The 19,406-nt window shown below is 37.0% G+C and overlaps 1 protein-coding gene across 2 annotated transcripts in view; it reads left to right on the top strand.

Annotated features, from left to right (window-relative positions):
• Nucleotides 1–19,406, top strand: part of gabra1 (gamma-aminobutyric acid type A receptor subunit alpha1) — a 61,793-nt gene that overhangs the window by 18,732 nt on the left and 23,655 nt on the right. For both annotated transcript variants that reach the window (XM_022676367.2, XM_022676368.2), the window contains exons 3-7: nucleotides 845–954; nucleotides 6,751–6,818; nucleotides 11,499–11,719; nucleotides 16,555–16,637; nucleotides 18,879–19,022. In XM_022676367.2, the coding sequence (XP_022532088.1) occupies nucleotides 845–954; nucleotides 6,751–6,818; nucleotides 11,499–11,719; nucleotides 16,555–16,637; nucleotides 18,879–19,022 (626 nt within the window). The remainder of the gene's footprint in view (nucleotides 1–844; nucleotides 955–6,750; nucleotides 6,819–11,498; nucleotides 11,720–16,554; nucleotides 16,638–18,878; nucleotides 19,023–19,406) is intronic.

The raw sequence follows: 19,406 nt of genomic DNA on the forward strand, positions 1-19,406 counted from the left end.
AGTGTAGGGTAGTGTAGGTAGATTAGGGTAGTATAGGGAATATATGGAAGTTTAGGGTAATAGAAGGAAATATAGGGTAGTATAGGTTGTTTTGGGGGGGATAGGGAATATAGGATAGTATAGAGAATATAGGGTAATATGGGTAGTTTAGGCAGTTGTGTGTAGTTTAGGAAATCATAGGTTTATATAATAATAATAATAATAATAATAATAATAATATATAGGGCAGTTTGCTGTATATATGCTGTAGTATATCAAAGGAAACTAATGCAACTAATGTGCATTGTACTATGAGTGTTCATTTATTTACATGCGATGCGCAACAAATCAGCAAACAAGCCTTAACTAATCAGTAAACAATAAATAAGCAGTAAATAAACAGTAATTTAAGAGCATCTAAGACTGTTTATCATTTCCCACTCTTCCTAATAAAACACCCATTTATCCGGCACTGATTAAATCTCTCTTACACTCGATGCCCCGCTGAAATATTTATGAGTGGCGATTGTTCCATTAGTGACCCTGGAGAAGGGTTCTGGGTTTTGTAGCGTGCGGCGGTCGGCGGTGGCGGGGGTTTAAAGGCTGTATTAAAGCTACAATAATGCAGCTCCGCTCGTCCTCGTCTCCAGATCCGCCACATGAAAGAGACGTGATGTTCTTCCGAGCTCCATCCTGAATTCTCTTCATCACAGGGTGTTTTTAACTCGTCCCGAAGGGGGCTGTTACCCTCCCCTCCCCCTCTCTGCTCCGCTTTTACTGGATAGGATACTGGTGAGCCTCATCATCTTGTTTAATGTGAGCTTAGCTTTATCTCATCTCTCTCACTTTTTTATTGCTTCGTCAGCTCCAACCAGAACGGCTCAGACGAGCAGAAGGACAACACCACTGTCTTCACCAGGATCCTGGACAGTCTTCTGGACGGCTACGACAACCGTCTGCGGCCAGGGCTCGGAGGTTCGTGTTGGTTTTATAGCACTTCTGGACACTTTTTACAGTGGATAAATCTAAATTTCATAAAAAGGGAACAATCCACTTCCCATGACCATGACCTTTTGAATTGAAAATGCACTTTTAACCCAATCTTAATACAAAATCAAACCACATTTTCAAATGTTTTTTGTAATATTTTCTCAGCATGTCAACTTAAGAAAATAAAAATTCCATGAAATTTAGTGACATGAAGTTGCACCCATTTCTGACACAGATGTGCAAATGCACACACATCCAGCTTGTCTAGTCCCTGTAATACAAGTACTGTCAATAGAATAGGACTCCATTGTTTACAGTTATTTGAGACCCTTACTGTAAAGTGTTTCCATAAAAAACTAAAAAATATGTTTTAGATTTTAGATTTTTCGAAGTTGGCACCTCTTGCTTAGATAACAGCTTTACACATCTTGTCAAGAGTTAATTTAATTGTCTTGCCCCTAATGTGGTTGAGAGCATCAGTTGGTATACAGTGAAGAGCCCTGTTTGACTTCTAATCCATATTATGGCAAGAACTACTCTACTAAGTAAAGAAAAAAAACTTTGAATACATCCTCAAGTGCAGTTGCAAACACCATAAAAAAACGTTGTGATGAAACTGCCTCTCATCAGGACTGCCCTAGGAAAGGAAGACCGAGAGTTACCTCTGTTGAACAGGATCATCAGAGTTACCATCTTCAAACAAGTTAATCCACAAGTTAACAGAACTACAGATAAAACCATCTAAATACTTCAGAGTATTTGGTTTGGTAACACTTTTACATTTACATTTACAATGTAGGAAAATAAAAATAAGAGCATTAAATGAGAAGGTGTGTCCAAACATTTGCCTCATACTGTATATTCAAAGAAACTTGGAGCAGCTCTATTATTTAGTTAGTTATACAATAAAACAACTGCCAGATTTAAAAAAAAAGGACAGAAATTTGTCAAAGAGCGACAGGATAGTATATAATATACAGTATATGGAACACATATAAAATAAGTAATAATAAAAATAATAACTAATTATTACTATTAGGTGTTTTTATATAATACTGTTTATATAATACTCTTTATAATACTGTTAATAATACTGTTTGTATAATACTGTTTCAGCTAGTGGTTCTTCCCACATTCTGCTTGTTTTAACATGGTAAACACGCAGACTACAGTCCAATATACTCACCTCTGAGCGGCAAAAGAGCTAGCATTGCGGTTATCGGCTAATCGCTATACTCGGCCTCATCGCTATACTCACCCCTGAAACGGTGAAAGAGCTAGCATTGCGGTTATCGGCTAATGCTAACACTGCTCCAGCACTGCTGGCCTCATCGCTATACTCACCTCTGAACGGTGAAAGAGCTAGCACTGTGATTAGTGGCTAACACTAACACTGCTCCAGCACTGCTAGCCTCATCGCTATACTCACCTCTGAACGGTGAAAGAGCTAGCACTGTGATTAGTGGCTAACACTAACACTGCTTCTGCACTGCTGGCCTCATCGCTATACTCACCTCTGAATGGCAAAAGAGCTAGCATTGCGGTTAGCGGCTAATGCTAACACTGCTCCAGCACTGCTGGCCTCATCGCTATACTCACCTCTGAACGGTGAAAGAGCTAGCACTGTGATTAGTGGCTAACACTAACACTGCTCCAGCACTGCTGGCCTCATTGCTATACTCACCTCTGAACGGTGAAAGAGCTAGCATTGTGGTTAGCGGCTAATGCTAACACTGCTCCAGCACTGCTAGCCTCATTGCTATACTCACCTCTGAACGGTGAAAGAGCTAGCATTGTGGTTAGCGGCTAATGCTTACACTGCTCCAGCACTGCTAGCCTCATCGCTATACTCACCTCTGAATGGCAAAAGAGCTAGCGACGTTAGCGGCTAATGCTAATACTGCTGCAGCCTTGGTGCTGGAAAACTAAACTGAAACTCCTGTATAACTCTGTACTTCAGCAGACTGGCTTTACTGCGCCTTCTACCCTGACTGGATATAATTCATACAAAAGATGCACCTGATTATAAGCTGTGCTGAAGATTTTTGGAAAAATGAAAGGATTTTAAGTGCACCTAATAGTGAGAAAATACACTACTAGATTATTTTCACTTTATCAGTAAACACAGGCGTGTAAATGGGAGTGTTTAGTGCAGTGGGGTCCACAGCTGCTTTTGTGGTGGCAGGTTCTCATCCAGAAAGTAGCATCACAGCGAGTGAACACAGTTTACACCATCAGTACACTTCATTTAACACTGAACACGGATCAGAACCGAGCACAGCTGCCGTGATTCACCACACACTGCGCTTACGACTGCTCCTGTTGTTGTTTATTGTTTACATGTTTTCCGTTCCGCGCTCCTGACCTCCTTTCCTGCATCATATATCGCTTGCCAGCCGCTAACCTAACAGAAATTTACAGCATATGATGAGCTGACAGTGATTTTGACTGGCAGCTCTGACTCCACATCAATCAGCACTGCAGCTCGGAGGAGACGGTACTGAGCCGCGAGCACCGAGCGTCACAGTCCATAAACAAGACCCAAAAATATCAAAACCTGCATCACACGCTCTCAATTCTGCAGTGATCAGACCTGAGAGGATGTCCCTTTAGTGATTTATAGCAAATAATAGTGAATAACAGTGCTGTCAAAATACTAAAATAGATCATATGTTATTGTCTGACTGACTCAAAGTTGTTCCTAAATAATTTTGTTCATTTAAAGCAGTATATTCAGTTAAAAACGCTATTACATGTTATCAGAATGTATGGTAACAATTAGAATACAATAACGGTCACAATTAACAGTAATTCCAACAGCAATAAACATTGTTAAATAGTTAAGTGATTTCTCCAATTATAAATTGACATTAAGACATTATTAAACATATTACCAAATTTTAATGATTAAGAATGCTGTAAATAATAATAAATTGAGAAATTGCTTAAACATATTTAAAAGGATTAATTTAATTTAAATTAAATCTAGTTGAGGTCTGGATGTTTTATCATAGCATTTTTGGTGGTCTTTGGATTCATTGAACTTGATCTGAATTAAGAAAAAATGCTGAAAAATGTAAGTTATCATAGTTTATATTTCAAATATATTTAAATTTTATTTTTGTAATTTATATGCATGCACTGAATATCCTGTCTTTTGTTGTGATAGATTGTTTCGTTGTGTTACAATATTTATTTTGTTATTATTATTTTTATCTGTTGGTAAGCTACATAATAACATATACTTTTAGTTTACAGATTTTTATGTTTCCACCAAATGTTTGAAATTCCTATGTTTTTTACTGAACAAAATTTTTACATTTTTTTTTTTTTGTTTTGTTTTAATGTTTTGTTGTCTCATCAAGAATATTGTTATAGCACACTACTCATGAATATTTGGTATTATTATATGATCATATTGCCCACCCCTTTTGTGTGTGGGCAAACACACAACAGCTCTTTAGAAAAATGTCTAAAATGGCCTTATCAAAAAATACAATGAGATTAATCAATAAAAAACATTAATAATAATTATTGTAATATTATACTAATTACATAAAAAGTAAAGGCACTTTGTGTCTTGAATCTTTAAAAACAGGGAGCTAGAAAAGGCGATGAGAGAGGTTAGAGAGAGAGAGAGAGAGAGAGAGAGTGAGGGAGGAGTGTATGTCCTGCAGCATCTCCTCACAGAAGGGCAAAAGGATATCTCACCACATTAAAGCGTTAAAACATGCAGACCATCTCATCCATTCAAGAGCTAGAGAATATATGTATATGTGTATATATGTGTGTGTGTATGTGTGTATATATATATATATATATATATGTGTGTGTACACACACACGTAGACACAATTGTGGACACAGAAATAACTTGAATCTGACAAAAGAATAATTAATAAATATTCTATAAAAATTAACAAATGAAAATCCAACATTCTGTTAAACCGTGGTTCAACAGAATTATTTTAAAAAGTAAACTCATTATAAACAGGCCTGGACAAAAATGATGGTACCCGTGAAAATAATGTGACCAAAGGGACATGTTAAATCAAGGTGTGTCCACTAATTAGCATCACAGGCATCTACACTCTTATAATCAGTCAGTGGGTCTAAATGTAGGGCTACAGGGAGTCACTGTGCTGTGTCCTGACACACTCAACATGGACCAGAGGAAGTGAAGGAAAGAGTCGTCACAGGAGATTAGAAAGAGAATTATAGACCAGAAAGTTAAAGATAAGAAAGATAAGACCATCTCTAATCCAGAGAAACTTCTGAAGAGATTAAAGGTGAACTTCAAGCTCAAGAAACATCAGTGTCAGATCGCACCATCCGTTGTTGTTTGAGCCAAAGTGGACTTAATGGGAGACAACCAAAGAGAACACCAAAAACAGAACATAAAAAAGCCAGACTGGAATTTGCCAAACTATGATGACAAGCCACAAAGCTTCTGAGAGAATTTTCTATGTACAGATGAGACAGAAATGGAACTTTTCGCCAAGGAACATCAGCTCTGTGTTTACAGACGGAAAAATTAAGCATATCAAGAAAAGAACCTTTTCTCTACTGTGAAACATGGTGGAGGCTCTGTTATGTTCTGGGGCTGCTTTGCTGCATATGGCACAGGGTGTTGTGAATCTGTGCAGGGTACAATAAAATCTCAAGACTATCAAGAGATTCTAGAGCGAAATGTGCTGCCCAGTGTCGGAAAGCTTGGTCTCAGTCACAAGTCATGGGTGTTGCAACAGGATAATGACCCAAAACACACTAAAAAGCTAAAAACACCCAAGAATGGCTAAGAGGAAAACAATGAATTATTCTGAAGTGATCTTCTATAAGCCCTGACCTAAATCCTATTGAGCATCTTTAGAAAGAGCTGAAACATGGAGCCATCTGAGAAATACACCCTTAAAAAACCTGAGACAACTGGAGCAGTTTGCTCATGATGAGTAGGGCCAAAAAACCTGCTGAGAGGTTAAGAAGTTTCATTGACAGTAACAGGACTCGGTTGATTGCAGTGATTGCCTCAAAAGGTTGTTCAAAAAATATTAAGTTAAAGGGAACCATCATCATTTCTGTCCAGGCCATCATCAGTTTTTTTTCACCAAATAATTCTGTTGAAGCCTGGTTAAAAAACGTCTGATTTTCATTTATTAATTTTCACATCATTTTTATTTATTATTACTCAAGTTATTTCTGTGACTAGTGTGGGTTTTTTCTTTTCATTAACCGAGGGGTACCAACACTTTTGTCCACGAGTGTATATAGCCCAAGAGAAAGAGACAATACATTAAAAATGAAGAAGTTGTGCCAATTAAAAGGTCAAATATTTAATTTAGCAACTGGGAACTGAAAATAGTAATAGTGGATTAATGAAATAGCTAAAGATGGTTTATCTAAATTTTTTACATGTTGTAATTAAGTAAACAAATCACATTAAGGAGAAAAAATTCAATAGTTTTTTTTTTACTATGTATGTATACACTGATTTTACACCCATTATCCATTTTTCTACTCCTGTAAAAGGGTCCTATATGATCAGTGTGGCTGAAAAAAAAGATCATTTGTGTAGAAAGAAAGAGGTAGTCATAATGTTCTGCTTGCTCAGAAACTAAACACTATATTCGCGGCTGTGTGTTGGTAAATGATGGTGTATTTGGAGTGTGTTTACTGCAGTCGTTACGGAGGGGTGATTAGCGGGAACTGAGGTATTAAGAGGTTTGTTAGGGGCTAATGCTGGACTCTGATTGACACTCACACTGCTAATTTCTTGCTCCAACAGAGCGTGTAACGGAAGTGAAGACTGACATTTTCGTGACCAGCATCGGCCCGGTTTCAGATCACGACATGGTAGGAATTTACCTTCTGTAAATGTCACCTGCTTCTGCCTCACCTCCCACACACTGATCTAACACTCGCTTACGGAATCATTCCAGCAGTCTGATCTGATCTGAAGGGCCGCTTTCAGGTCTGAGATTGTTTAACCTTTTTTAGACACTCTAAAGAAAAAAAATAATAATTAATTCAACTTAAATAAATACCAGAACTAAAGCTTTATTATATGTAAATACAAATTTACAGTGTCTATAACAGTATTAGTAAGATTAAACATCACATTTGACCTAGTATAAATTGTGTTTTATATACATATTCTACACACTGCATTGTAATATCACCCCATTTACATAAAATCCTTAAATTTTCATTTCTGCCTTTTTCATTTTTCTCCATAATGTGAATCTGCCAGTACACATGGAATTAAGTATGTCTACACTGACTTCTATTGAAATTTGAAAGCAGGTTTTTTCATCTGTAAAGTCTTTTTCAAGTCAAAAGCCATTTTTGGAGTAATATATGTAAACCATAAAACAGATTATTCGTTTGTTAGTTTCAGTTTTATGTTGGAACTAAAACTAAGATTTAGTTGAATTTTTTATATTTTTATTTTTCTATCAAGCTAAAAAATAAAGATTTGGTTTTATTTTAGTGACATGCAGAATTGTTCCCAATCTAAAACTAAGACTAAGTTAAATTTTCAGGGACATTATGTATTAGTACTAATATATAAAACCGAGATTTTGTAATATTTTAGTAACTTTTAGAATTAGTACAAACCTAAAACTAAGATTTAGGTTCATAACAGTGACCTTTAGTATTACTACTAATCTAAATTTTATATTTAGGTTAATTTTCAGTGACTTTCAGTATTACTACTAATCTAAATATAAGATTTAGTTTAATTTTCAATGACTTTCAGTATTAATACTAATTCAAATTTGAGATTTAGTTTAATTTTTATTGACTTTCTGAATTAGTACTAATTTAATACTAAGATTTAGTTACATTTTCATGAATGCTAAGTATTAGTAATAATCTTAAACTAAGATTAAGTTCAGAAATTAATCAAATGAACAATAAAGTTCAAATTGATAGTATAGTCTAGGAATAGTTTAGTGTTTAGTTAGTTTTAACTTCAGGAAATAATTGAAACCATATAATTGAAACTAACTATAATTTTAGACTATAGAATGCACTAAAGTGCTTTATTTAGATTTTAACTCTTTCAGTTTTAGTTTAATGTAAGTTTTAGATTTTACATATAGAAATCAGTTCTGGACCGTCATGCATTTATATTTATTCATTTTTTTATGTGTATGTATCGCAGATCTGAGTTCTTATTACTGGCTTTATGTAAATTTGCTTTGTGTCTTTAACAGACATTTTAACAAACTCAAAAACCACAAAAATCTGAAAAATAAAAGCAGGGTGTAAATCAGATTTAGAATAAACTGTTTTTTTATATGTGTGTTGGTGTGTAAACAGATCTCCGGCTGTGTTTCTGAGACGCCACAGATTCCCATAAATCAGCATTTAGAGGCCGATTCTAGTCTGCTTTAATGGTCTTTAATGGCTGAATTAAGATTAATTACTCAGTGGCCTTTACACACACACACACACACACACACACACACACACACACACACACGCACACACACACACAGAGCAGCTGGAAGAGATGCCCTTGTGTTGTGCATGAATCTGCTTCTTTGAGTGATCGCTATGTTTCTACATCATTTCATTTCATTACTTCTCCAGCATATGTGCTCGCGCCACAGCTGTTCTTTACACAACAAAGAAAAAAAAACGTCTTGTTACTGAACTTCAATCACAAAAATTCAAGAAATTACATAAATTGAGTTTTGTGGTTGAAAAATTTCAAAAGTTTAAATCTTTCAATGGTTCTCCAGTGGTTTCTTAATAAATGCAAAAACTATAGCAGCTAAAAAATATCTTTTTTTATATTTGAATAATTCCTTCATAATGGATTTTAGGTGGACTTTTTTGTGTTTTAGCACCAAACCTGGATCCAGATAGAAGAATCTGTATGTAAATATGTATATATTTGACTCAGTGGAAGTGGAAGTTTTGTTTAACAAAATACAAACTTCAAGGACGTATAGAAGATTACAGACATTATATCAAAAATAATGTTTATAATTGTTTTTTTTTATTTATGCAGTAAAGTTGTTTAAAGTAATCTAGTGTGTGCTGTAAAAATATGTCCGCTTATTACTGTGATATTAATTACAGTGAACTTACTTTGTTTATTCTGAGTAAATATTACCTAAATTAAAGAGCTAAAACCCACTAAGAAATGTTGCACAAAATGTCCTTATTTACCCTTAATATGACATTTAATGTTATTTGAGAAAGAAGTGATGTTCCCATGGACAGATTTTGATAAATAATATTAAGACAAGACTGAAACTGTTGTTTAATTGATGTGTTGAAGTAGATATAGAGGCATTTCCCAAAGTAGCTCACATTTCTGTAGCTTTGTGGACATATATTTTATTTAAAAACACTTTTAAGTCAATTAATAATGGTTCTAACCAACAATAGAAAACTGTGATTTATTAAGAGTAATTAATAATCATTTGCAGCCCCTCATATAAAGATTCACTGAATACATTATTAGATAAGCCAGAGCAAAACAGTACAATCTAGACTAAAAGGTACTATATAGAACTTAAATAGATTTTCAACAAGCCTGAAGAAATTCTTTAGCATTTAATATTTTTATTTTTTTGTTTTGTGTGGTCATGTCTTTATGTAAAGTCTTTGCTTTTGCTGAACTCGTGAAGAACACAGTTTTATAGATATATTTAAGGGTATATATTTAGGTGTTTGCTCTTGATCTCGTCATCATGCTGTGGTCTCACCTACCACCTACCGCTCAGAGAGACGTGGGCAGTAAATTACGTGTCAGACTGAACCCTGTTGGACCGAAGCCACAGCGGAGTGATGTGGTGTTTTCTGTTTTCGAGCCGCTCTGTCAGGCCCAATCGCACGCAAGTCAGAAAAGACGCTCGCGGCCGCGGCGGTCAGCACGAATCAGCGTCACGTGTCCCACTGATTCTAGCTGCTGGCACTTCATTGCCCTCTCAGCTGGACCCACCACTGAATACAATCAGAGAAAGAGAGAGAGAGAGAGAGAGAGAGGAGAGAGGGAGGGAGAGGGGATAATAAACGCTCTTGTGATTAAGTGTTAGATGTGTTATTATTTGCATCATTTTACTGTGTGTTTGCATTACATCTTGTAATCATTTATATTGCTGTTGTCACTCAAAAACAATGCATTTCCATTTTTCCTCTTTTATTATTTTCACCATAATAAGTACAATAATTCCAGATCAGTAGCAGGAATCATCTCAAATTCTACATGTTTGAAAATAGACGTAAAATCTGGACAAACAAAAAAAGGTTTGGAGGACAGTTTGATTTGTATTCAGGAAAATATGCATTTTAAAATGAATTTCAGGAAAGAGCAAATTTTATGATTTTATTCAATATATTTTGATATTAGCAAACTTACTTGTTCCTTGTGAAACATGAACACTTTTTATGTAATAATTGAATAGAAATCCTCAAGATTTAGTGGTGTAACATCAGGCAGACAATTGAAAAAAATTCTGGCCAGTTAAGGGGTTAAAACGCGGGAAAGGCGGGAATGTGTGGGCGGGGATGCAAGGTCTCATGGACCAATCACTGCGTACACACACGGTGAAGGGTACGTACCAACGCATGGGCTAATGCGTAGAATCAACGCATAAGTATAAATTGGCCTTAAGTGCTGAGCAAAACATTCCAAGTAGTGAGCACCAGATAATATGTTCACTTGTCTTTACATAACTTCACAGACTATTCTGTTGTAGGCTGTGTGCTTAGTATGTGCTTCTCACCACTTAAATATGTAGTGCTCATCACCTAATATGTGATGCTCACCACTTGGTATGTGGTACTCCCCACTTAGTATTTTGTGCTCACCACTTTTTTACCTAAAAAATACACAATGTCCTTTCAGATGCTCTGTAGAAATGCTTTAAACTCTTGTACATTAACATTCATTGATAAGGCTTTTTGTTGAGTACATCAACCGTTATGTTAATGAGGTCTTGCAACCAGTGGCTCTGCCTTTTCAACCAACAGGACAATGCTCATCCACACACTGCTATTATGATAGTTATAGATAGTATAGATAGATAGTATGCCATGGCCAGTTCTTTCAAAACTTCCCCCTACTGCAAAATCTGCTGGAACTGTGTGAATATTTGAGCTGCATTTGATGGATTATCACAGGACACACTTCCTTCAGGGGAGAACTATTTTGATGCTGATAAGTAAATATATCTGTAGGACGTCCTGTGGGTAAAAATAAATGTTGTTTTTTTTTTTTTTACATTTATTAAATATTACCCACAATTTCTGTTTCTGCAACCTCTATAAACCCTCTAAAGTGTTAAAATGTTTGTGGGAAAAATATGTTAGTTGGAAATTATGTGCTATTGATTTTCAGTCCAATTCAAACCCTAATAAAGGAGTGTATCAGTAATTTCTCATGGTCATGTGGTACAGATCGAATGCTTAGAGCTTCTTTTTAACTACTTTTTGTAGCTCTATCACAGCATCTGTCAGTAAGTACTCAGACTCAGTTCTTATCCAGACTGAAGTTCCTCTCTGTTCCTGCAGGAGTACACCATAGACGTGTTCTTCAGACAAAGCTGGAAGGACGAGCGGCTGAAGTTTAAAGGTCCGATGGCCGTTCTGCGTCTCAACAACCTGATGGCCAGCAAGATCTGGACCCCAGACACCTTCTTCCACAATGGCAAGAAATCAGTGGCACACAACATGACCATGCCCAACAAACTGCTGCGCATCACTGAGGAGGGCACGCTGCTCTACACCATGAGGTGAGGCTGGACCTGCAGCTGCTAGAATATTATCATTAGATTAACGCAGGATAAGAGCATCGCTCCTTTAACTAAAATTCAATTTCTCAAACATTTTGATTTGATAAAATATAATAATCAAAAGATATAATATAATATGTTTGGACTCCTCTCCAATTTAATACACTACCTGTCAAAAGTTTGGGCACACCTCTTCTCATTCAATATGTTTCCTTCCTTTTTATGATTTTTTACATAGTAAATTTAAAATTGAAGACTTTATTAAAGCTGTACAGGAACACCTGCTAAATTATTCTGTAAACAAAACGTGTTAAACCAACCAGAATATGTTTTATATGTTATTTTTCTAACTAGCACATTTATCTTTGAGGACAGATCTGCACACTTTTGGTATTTTAATCTCAGTGTAGAAATAAAAAAAAAAATGTAAAGACAACAATATTGGTTTAAAATACAAAAATTATAGAGATACAAATATAAGAAAAAAGATGCAGAGCAATATAAAAATACAGTATATAGAAACAAATAGACCGATAAAAAATATGTTTATATATATTTAGGTAAAAAAAATAATAAATAAAATACAGACTTGACTTCTTTGTAAACATGAAGTGCACTGTAAAAAGTTCAATGTAAATTTTACAGTGTCAATAAGTTGTTACTGTATAACAATAATAAAGATTTACTGTAAATTAATTAGAGTAAGTTACAGCTTTTTTAGAGTATGTTATGGCATTAATAAACGCATAATAAAACTGTAATCATCCCTACACTGCCGTACACTGTAAAAAAAAGAAAAGTCACTGTAAATACAGAGTAAAATACTAGCAGCATCTTATAGCCTAAAACACTGTGGCCAGACAGCCAAGCATTGCATAAAAGATGACCGAATACCCAAGAGAAGGTAGCTCTAGTAGGCTCCACATTGATGGTAAGTTAGGGATGGGGGAGACATGTTTATTATGCAAATGAAGAATGTGCCTTTTGTGTAACATACTAACATACAGTACATGTGTAAATTACTAAGAATGAGTGTAAAACATTTACTGTAAAAAAAAAAAAAAAGAAAAAGAGGAATTGGGTACAGAGTGGAATTGTGGTGCAATTGTATTTAGTTTTAGGCGTATTAAGCTTTTACTCTAGTAAAATTCCCATACTTCAAAAGTACTAGTACTACCCCAGCACTAACTTGGAATCAGATTACAGTGAAACTACAGTATGTTCTTCAGAGGAGGGTTGTTTGGACAGTTGTACGTATGTTTTATAGCTGTAGTGGTGATTTGTAGAGAGCAGAACTCCGCTGTGTGAGGAGGTGGAGATAAGGGTGCGGTACTGTTCCGGGGAAAGCTGGAGCAGTCACGTCGTAAATAACGGTGAGCCGTGAACCTGCGGCCGGTGAAAAGGCCGTTAACGTGCGGGTCGGGACGCTCGGAGCCGTAAAGCATCCTTTAGAGTGTTTATTGGGAGATTAGGGGGGAGGGGGAGTTCATATTTGTGTCGAGGAGAAGATGAATGGGAGAAACGTCCGGAGTGAGCTGACATCCTGTGCTTCATCATTCTGTCCAACTCAGGGTGCTGAGTGTGTGTGTGTGTGTGTGTGTGGGTAGCCTTGAGTGGTTTATGTCTTCCGCTCACTTTTGAGTTGCACAGTTGGACTTTTCTAAAACAAATCAGATTAAATAAGCCCCGCCCCTTCATCCCTCACTACAAATGAATGGCAGATTGACTCACAAGAATCTCTACAAAATCATATTGTTTTAAGATCTTGCTTCCACTGGCAGGATTAACTCAGAGTAGGCCTTGTTCTAACCCTAAACCTAAAACTGAACTCAAAACCTAAAACTAACATTAACCTCGGAACTAAGACTAGCCCTGTTTTACTTACCATATATTTTGCACTATAAGGTGAACATAAAGTGCAGCTTTATACAGGAGTTTCAGTGAAGTGAAGGCAATGCAATATTAGCATTAGTCGCTAACCGCAGTGCTAGCTCTTACGCCAATAAGAGGAGAGTATATTGGACTGTAGTCTGCATATTTATCATGTTAAAACAAGCTACGTGGGAAGAACCGCTAGCTGATAGCTCCCTGGGTTATTGGATCACTCATGGTTCCTCAGTGTAGCGCTGTTAGTCAGCATTTACTAGTGCTAAGTGCTGCTAACTGCGGCTAGCACTGCTGTAAGTACTGTAAGTAAACAGAAGCGCTTTTTATTCACCCAAATAAACAGTTTTCAGGAAAAAAAAATCTGTATAAATTAACATCCAGTGCTTGTTTGACTTTGAAAGAAAATGTTTGTTTACGTTAGAAGGGAAACATGGCAACACCCTTGTTCCTTACTTGTGCCTTATCTATGAAAATAGACCAGAAAATAGATAATTGATAGTGAGACTTATAATACTGTGCACCTTATGGTAATCCTTACCCTATTTTTTTTTACCCCAAGCCAAAACTTAACCCTTGCTCTGGTAATAAACCTAGCCCTGGCCTTTATCGTAAATCAGATTAATCTAGCCCCACCCTTTTACGCCTCACAAGAATCATCAGATTGTTTTAAGCTTATGTTTCCACAGGCTAAATTGGGCTGAGGCATTGCTCAAAACCTAAACCTAACCTTAACCATGGAACTAGGAGTAGACCTGTTTTATGCTAACCCTATCTTTGACCCATTCCAAACTTTAACTCTGGTAATAAACCTAGCCCTAGATTTAATTATAAATCCGATCACAGCAAATATATCAGCAGATCTACTCCAAAAAAGGAAAGGTAAAAAAAAACGTGACAACATCAAGCTCATGTTTTCACAGGCTGACTTAACTCTACTGTTCCTAACCATAACCCTAAAATTAAGCCCAAAACCTAAACCAGACTAGCCCTGGCCTTAATCATAACCCAGGCTTCTATTTATCAACCTCTATTTATCCCAGACACTACTTCTAACTGACTGACTTTGACATTGGCGACCCAGAATCCTAACCCTCTCAGATGCTACTTCTGGGTAGTGTACCTCTTGGTTAGAGAGGTTAAAGACATTTTGCCCAGTTGACAGACATATAGAGTAGGAGAGTCATTGGACTAAGAGAAGAGCATTTTGATGGGTCATTTTGATTCATTTTCCACTATCTAAGCTGTCTGTGAGCCAGCCACTGTCATCTTTGTTTTCAGTGTTGTTTTGAATTAGAAAACAGGACTTCTTTAGACTGGAACTGTATTCTGTTTTTATTAGGGGTGTCACGATTTCGATATTTCATCAAAATCGATTAAAATTATTTCATGGTCTCGAGCCTCGAAGTCAAAAAGAGGATCAACGATCCCTCCCTCTAAGCTACACAAGCACCCGCATGCGCTACGCAAATGGCGCAGCACACTGTAGCCGACGCCGCGGACATTGTGACTGCTCAAAAAGCAGCCCTTTCTCCAGAGAATGTGGACATTCTCATCTTCTTAAAGAAAAACTTGAAAATATTAAAATAACAGTTGTTTTGTCTCAAATATGTTAATAGTTTTGGTAACTTAAGAAGTATCTCTCAGATAAAGTTAATAATATATCTTTATTGAAGAAAAAAAATTGTCAAGTCTTATTTTTCATGTTTAACTGTTATAGTAGGATAGAGTTCTGTTTGTTAATTGTTCTTTTATTTTGTACATAACTGTTCCTGTATTTTATTATTATTTATTTTGTTATGTTGCTGTTTTAATAGTGCACACTGCTGCTAACAAAAAAGCCACTAGATTGCATTATATATTTATCTTAATTGAATTATTTAAATTTGACCATTAGTGCCTAATGTGGTCTACTACAGATCACTTGAATCACTTTGCATCACTTATATCAAGCCCACCTTTTGAAATAAGATTTTGTAAATTTAATGAATCAAACCAATGACTGACCATAGACTAATCTAAAACTGGCATAGGCCTCCCTACTGGAAAAAAAAAAAGAAAAAAGAAAATCGAGAATCGAATCGTGACCCTAAAATCGGAAATAAAATCGAATCAAGGATTTAGAGAATCGTGACACCCCTAGTTTTTATGATAGCAGTTGTGTTTGGGTACAGAAGCCACATGGTGAGTGCTTTAATCCTCCCTTTGCTGTGGACTAACACATTGTCCCAATTTATGGTGTGATAATCTAGGAAGCCATCACATACAACAGTCAGTCACTCCTAGTAGTGATACGAGGGAACGAGGAACAGATCATCGATATGTGTAGGACAACATGTAGCCACATGTCTCGTAGCATTGCGTCCAACTGGCGTTTTGCAGCAGGATAATGCTCCCCCACATAGCAAGCATTTTGTAGAAATATGTCTCCGCCAGATAGCAACACATCCTTGGTCTGTCTGATCACCAGATGTATCAGAAATTGTGATTTATGGGACCAGCTGCGATGCCAATTTCAGCAACCTTTAGTTTGCAAGATCTACAGGTCCAGCTGCAACATCTGAGGGTAAATGTGCTACAGGATGCAAAACATACATAAGCAAAACATCACGGTACTAGAGCCCTCTCTTAATTGGACAGCTTTCCTCAATAAACATAATATCGTGATGCTATGATATATCAATATTTCTTTACACCCTTAATGTATTAAATTTTGTGGCTTGAGGAGGTTTAAAGCGAGTGTTGATTTGTAGCCTCGTAGCTCCAGTACAAAAACTAAAGAAGTACCAAGCTGAAAATCCTGACAGCTGGTTTAAATAATGCAGAGTGTTTTTATCTGACTGTCTATCCTTTCACGACCTCAATTTTAGGCTGAATCCCCTCTCTGTCTCTCGCTCTCTCTTTCTCTCTTCCTGTCATTCTGCCCCTCTCTCTCTCTCCCTCTCTCTCAGGCTGACAGTGAGAGCGGAGTGCCCCATGCATTTAGAGGATTTTCCCATGGATGCCCATGCCTGCCCTCTCAAATTTGGCAGCTGTAAGTAACATCCCTATACCCATCCGACCTCCACCACACATCGACCCCCTCCACTGGAGCTCCTCATCCAATTCAATCACATCCGAAACGCTCAGTTAAAAAAAGAGCTCTCTTCTTAGGTGTTCATTTCTCTCTCTCTCTCTCTCTCTCTCTCTTTCTCTCTCTTTCTCACTCTTCATATCTCTTTCTAAAGCTCTGTGTAGCTCCATCTATCTTTCTGTCTCTGTATATCTCTCCACCTCTTTTTTTGTCTTTCTCTCTCTTTATTTTTCTCCCTCTCTGTATCTCTTTATCTTTCTTTCTGTGTCTACGTTTCTGTATGTCTCTCTACCTCTCACTCTCTGTATTTCTCTCTATATCTCTGTGTCTCTTTATTCTTCTCTCTGTTTCTATGTCTGTGTATTTCTCTACCTCTCTCTGTGTCTCTCTCTGTATCTCAGTATTTCTCTCTCTATCTCTCTCTCTCTATCTCTTTATCTTTCTCTCTGTGTCTAAGTCTCTGTATGTCTCTCTACATCTCTCTCTCTGTATCTCTCTCTATATCTCTGTGTATCTCTTTATCTTCTCTATGTATCTATGTCTGTGTATCTCTCTGTGTCTCTCTCTGTATCTCAGTATTTCTCTCTCTCTGTCTCCATCACTCACTCCCGAACCCCGCCTGAGTGTGTTTTTCTCCTGACCTCACACCATCCTGGAGAAGACAGCACAGCTGCGTCTGCTCAGGAGGACGTTAAAAAAAAGACACGCCCCCTCTGTGAGGAGAAAATAAGCCTGGCGACTGGAAGCTCAACAGCGTAGCTTTAAATATTTCAGTGTGTGGAGCGCCTCTGCCGCAGCACTGCAGCAGAGCGTCCCGACACACCGGATCAGCTTTATGACTTCACTGTACGCTCGGGTACTCTCTCTACAGCACTGCGTAATAAAGAGCACAGCACACTCGCTCACTTGGTAGAGTGAGTCTGTGTAGGGCTGAGTGATAAAGCATATTTTTTATGTTATTGTGATATGTATTGTGTGCGGTCATGTGACATATCGAGGCTGGAGGTAGAGTGAGGCAGAGGTCCACAGTGAACCACTTAACTATATCTTACCCTGGGTAAAATGAGTGAAGCCAAGCCAAGTGCCAAAAAACCTTTAAGAAGCTAATTTAACTCGCTCCAGTGATTGGATCACCCTTCAGGTACCAAGAGTTTTAACTGAACTGGGAAAATCTGCTTTTAGCCACAGTGCACCAGCGAGCTGGAATTCACTGAATCATTTTAAACTCCTAGTTTCTAACCACCTTCAGACAGGCTGCCACTGTTTTAGCTCATTTTATTTTATTTTTTTTATGATCTTTGGTATGTTTTAAGTTTCCTTATTTATTATTTTTTTATTTATTATTATTATTATTTCTTGTTGTTTTTTTAGCGTCTTATTTATTTTTAGTTTCTTACTTTTTATTTTACTTTAGTTATTGCTTGTTTATATTTTACTATTTTGTGTTTATTTTTTTTTACTTATTCATCTGTAGTTAAATTTTTATTAGTTCTATTACCTTTTTTTACCTATGATTTTATGATTCCTACCCTTAAATGATTATTTTTTACCTTATTTGTTTTATATCTTAATATATATATATATTTTTTTTATTTATTATTTATTATTATCTTCTTTTTTTTATTCTTATACCTCATTAAAATGCTGTTTTTATGCTTTTTCTATTACTTATTTTATTCTATCTACTTTTTTGTTGTTGTTGTTTCTGTCAGTCCCTTCCCTAAGTAAATGCTCGGATGCATTGTAAATGAGGGCCACCCTCAATGTACTCCGAGTTTAAATAAAGGTTGATTGATTGATTGATTGAATCAAAACAGCAATTGTAAAGGATGCTGCGAACCACAGTCCAGACAAAAGGATCTAAATTTAGGCTTGATAATAAAAACAGTATATTTCATGTTGTACAAGAGTAAGCTCTGTCGAAAAAAGGCCATCACACAGCAACACCAAATAAATGTAACTTACTCTTACAGCCTACAACAACGAGGTCTGTCAGCTATCCAGCATGTAAAATACAAACCACAAGCCAGGACCCCCAGAAGAAGAAGGTAGATTTAGGTGAAATGACTACACATCAATGATAAAAAAGGAGGGAGCCAGTAGGAAAGATGTGTTTTATTCAACCAGCACTGATAAAAGAGCCTCCCTGAATGCTAAAAATATCAGTGTGTGTTTGTTTGTGTGTGTGTGTGTGTTTATCAGATGCGTACACGCGGGCCGAGGTTGTGTACGTGTGGACTCGTGGCGCGGCTCAGTCTGTGGTGGTGGCCGAAGACGGATCCCGTCTGAACCAGTACGATCTGATGGGACAGACGGTGGACTCGGGGGTGGTTCAGTCCAGCACTGGTGCGTCCCATTTTCATCACACTCATACACTCCCTCGTTCTGAGAGTATAATATCAGCACACACACACACTCTCTTACACACACACACACACTGTTACACACACGCTCGCTGTACTGCTGCATGTTCGTGAGTTCACCCAGAGAAGCACATGGCCTAGATTCTGTCGTTTCCCTGGTGGATGTGCACAGCCCTCCCCAGCCCTCTTCCTCCTTTTCCTCCGACTGTGGGCCGATTGATACGGGCAGCAGACTGCAGCAAGCGAGTGACCCTGTTCAGCAGAGTGTGACGGCAGCGCAGAAACTTCTGAATCAGAACCGCTTCTGAAAAAATGATTCACTTACAGAAAATCTATAGCTCAGAATAAGACAGCCAGAGTAAAAAAT

This window comes from Astyanax mexicanus, chromosome 17 (genome assembly GCF_023375975.1).
Source record: "Astyanax mexicanus isolate ESR-SI-001 chromosome 17, AstMex3_surface, whole genome shotgun sequence".
Taxonomy (NCBI): Eukaryota; Metazoa; Chordata; class Actinopteri; order Characiformes; family Acestrorhamphidae; genus Astyanax; species Astyanax mexicanus.